Source organism: Sitophilus oryzae, unplaced genomic scaffold (genome assembly GCF_002938485.1).
Source record: "Sitophilus oryzae breed Bouriz unplaced genomic scaffold, Soryzae_2.0 scaffold_1720_pilon_pilon, whole genome shotgun sequence".
In the NCBI taxonomy this organism is placed as follows: domain Eukaryota; kingdom Metazoa; phylum Arthropoda; class Insecta; order Coleoptera; family Curculionidae; genus Sitophilus; species Sitophilus oryzae.
This window is the reverse complement of record NW_022146414.1, coordinates 301,171-304,367: the sequence shown is the minus strand read 5'-3', so window position 1 is coordinate 304,367 and position 3,197 is coordinate 301,171. Positions and strand designations below refer to the sequence as shown.

Sequence of the window (3,197 nt, the reverse complement as noted above, 5' to 3'; positions counted from 1 at the left end):
CCGGTCCAGAAGCGTCTTTCCAGCTATTCTGCGTAGTACTCTCATTTCGGTTGTTTCTAGTAGTTGTTTAGTTTTCGCTGTATCAGGTCGAGTTTCTGCAGTGTATGTCATTATTGGTCGTACCGTTGCCTTGTAAATTCTCGCTTCAGTCTCCACCTCAATGTTTTTATTTCGCCATATTGTATCATTCAGGCATCCTGCTATTCTGGTTGCCTTCGTGGTCCGTTCTCGCACCTCCGCTTCTACATCACCATATCCTGAGATTTCTATGCCTAGATACTTAAACTTTATCTCTTGCTGAATAACATTGCCCTCGACTTCCAGTTTGCATCTTAGTGGTACTTTTGATGTCGTCATGCATTTCGTTTTCTGGGTCGATATTATCATATTAAGTGATTTGGCAGTGCAATTAAATCGATGTAATAAGCGCTGTAGATCGTTCTCATTTTCAGCTACCAATACGGCGTCGTCAGCATAGCATAGAATAGTAATTTCCTGGTCGCCCATACTGTATCCCTTCAGTAAACGTACATTTCCTATTATTTCGTCCATAATGATGTTGAAAAGAAGAGGGCTCAGGGAGTCACCTTGTCGGATACTACAGCCTACATTTATTGGTTCGGTCAGGACCCCGTTAATTTTAGCTTGAATTTGGTTCGCTTCATATATGTTTTGTATGGTTTTAACGAGGTTGTGTGGGATTTGCCTATTGTAAAGAAGGTGTACAACGTCTCTTAGCTGCACACGGTCGAACGCTTTTTCTATATCAATAAAACACATATACGCTGGTTTGTTATATTCGATTGATTTTTCTGTTATCTGTCTTATGACAAAAACCGCGTCTGTGCATGATCTGCCCGATCTGAAACCTTGCTGTTTATCTGCTAAGCATGTTAAGTCGTTAATTTTGGTTGTTATCACTTTTGTCGTAAGTTTTAGTGTGGTGCTTAGAAAATTTATGCCTCTATAGTTTGAGGGCAGCTTCTTATCTCCTCTTTTAAACATCAAGATAGTGGTGCTGGTTCGCCATTCATCGGGTATCCTGCGTTTGTAAAGGATTTTTTGAATCAGGGATGTTAGCTGCTGTATGAGACTTTGGCCGCCATATTTAAGTAATTCGTTTGGGATATCATCTTGCCCTGGGCTCTTCCTATTCTTTAGCTTTCGAAGGGATGTAATTATATCGGCTGCCTCAATCTGTATGTTGTCGTTGGTCATTATTTCGGGTGTATTTAGTTCAACCTCTATTTCTTCTGATTTGTATAGTTCTGACAAATAATCAATCCAGGATTCCCTTGCTATGTGATTTATTTCAACTAAATCGTTAATCTCTTTTCTTTGAGTTCCTATAAAGAGCCAAATTTGTTTTTGAAGTCCGTAGAAGTCACTTTCCATTCTTTTAGCGAAAATTTCCCAATGTTGGTTTTTTGTTTGTCTTACTAGCGCTGTTGTCTCGTTTCGGATTCGTCTATATGTTTGGAATGATTCTCGTGTGCGTAATGTTCTGTAGTTGAGGTATGCTATTTTTTTCTCTCTACATTTTTCTTTAATTTCTGGGCGGAACCACGGAGTTTTATTTATTTTGGTGCTATTATTTCTTTTTATAGTCCGGGTGCCTAAAGCTTCACATTTGCCTCTTTGATGTTGTTCTTTAGTTTCTTTCTTTCTTTAGTTTCTCCCAGGAGGTATTTATGCTATCCTCTGCTTTTATTGGGTTTACTTGAATTTTCTCTGTCAGTCTCTTCTCATATAGTTGTTTAATTGACAAGTCCCATAGCGATTCGATGTTTATCTTAACTTCTTGAGTTGCTCGTCCTAGTTTCTTATGAGGTTTAAATTTTAATTTGATTTTTGCAAGTAACAGACTGTGATCGCTTCCTACATCGGCTGAATTCAGCGTCCTGATATCTAATATTTGAAGTGGATGTATATATCTGTTTGTAACAATATAGTCAATTGTAGATCTGTGGCCTCTAGTATTGCTAAATGTGAATTTGTGTTGCTCTTTATGGTCGTAGAATGTGTTGTTAATACGTAGTTTATTGAATGTGCATAAGTCGATCATAAGTTCTCCATTGTCGTTCAGTACATTTTCATTAAACCTCTGCTTGATTCCAGGGATTATTTGATTTCCGATGCGGGCATTGAAATCTCCAAGAATTAATATTTTTTGTTGATCGCTTGGCAATGATTGAATGGTATTTTGGAGTTGATTGTAGAAAGACTTCCTTTCTTGTTTTGGTTTATTGTCTTCAGGTGAGTAAACTGACACTATATTTAGTTTTTGATCTTCTGTTTTCATTCTTACGACCAACATTCGCGAGGATAAATAACTGCAGTCCCGTATGTTTGATTGGTACTTTCTTGTTACTGCGATTGCTACTCCTTCTTCTGCCCTTGTTTGTTTTTCAACTCCGCTGTAGATCACTAGATAGTCATCGTATTGTAATTGACTTTTACCTTTCTTTTTCATCTCCTGTAGGGCACATATATCGATTTTATTATCTTTAAGTTCTTTTAGGGTTTCTTGATCTTTGTTGTTAAATGACTTTATGTTCCAGGTGGCAAAGCGGAGTATACATTTCTTTTTCCACGCCGTTATTCTTTTTCTTGCGTGGGTCATAATCAATAAATCAGTCGTTTTCCGAGGCAGATTGTCGGTTCTCTGAGCCGTGGTTCTTTTTTACATCGGGTAGGGAGCTAACCTGGCCCGACAACCTTCCTCCTTTTTCCGGGCTTAGGACCGGCAACACGACCACTGAGCTTCTCAGTCCACCCAGTGATTGCGCAGGCGGAGTTATCCAAAGATTGTTCTTACTTAAATCAAGGAAAATCTTTAATTTTTCTAGGTCGAAAGTCTTGAGAAATTTCTTCGAATGTCTTTGATTAGAGATTAGAAATTAATCTTCAAGTGTCTTAGGCCGTTGAAGGATTTCCATTCTGCTTTAAGTTTTGGTGTCCACTTGGAAAGCAGAACGGTTCTGGTCCTGTTAATGGAGTGTTCGCTCCTTTTCTAGCTGGATTGTTTGCTTTTTCATTACCTTCTATCCCTTGATGGGCTGGCACCCAGAATAGGAGGAGTTTATTATTTTTGTCTAATTTGTTCCGCTTTCCTAGTTATTCTTTGACCAGCTTCGAATTAATGGTTACTGAGTTGATCGCCCTTAAGGCTGCTTGACTATCGGGTGAGATGGTCA

General features: G+C 38.6%; 1 protein-coding gene across 1 annotated transcript; it reads right to left on the bottom strand.

Annotated features, from left to right (window-relative positions):
• Positions 1-1,651: 1,651 nt before the first annotated feature.
• Positions 1,652-2,623, bottom strand: LOC115881442 (craniofacial development protein 2-like). The gene has a single exon (XM_030898917.1). It carries the CDS (start codon positions 2,621-2,623, stop codon positions 1,652-1,654), a length of 972 nt encoding a protein of 323 aa, XP_030754777.1.
• Positions 2,624-3,197: the final 574 nt, after the last annotated feature.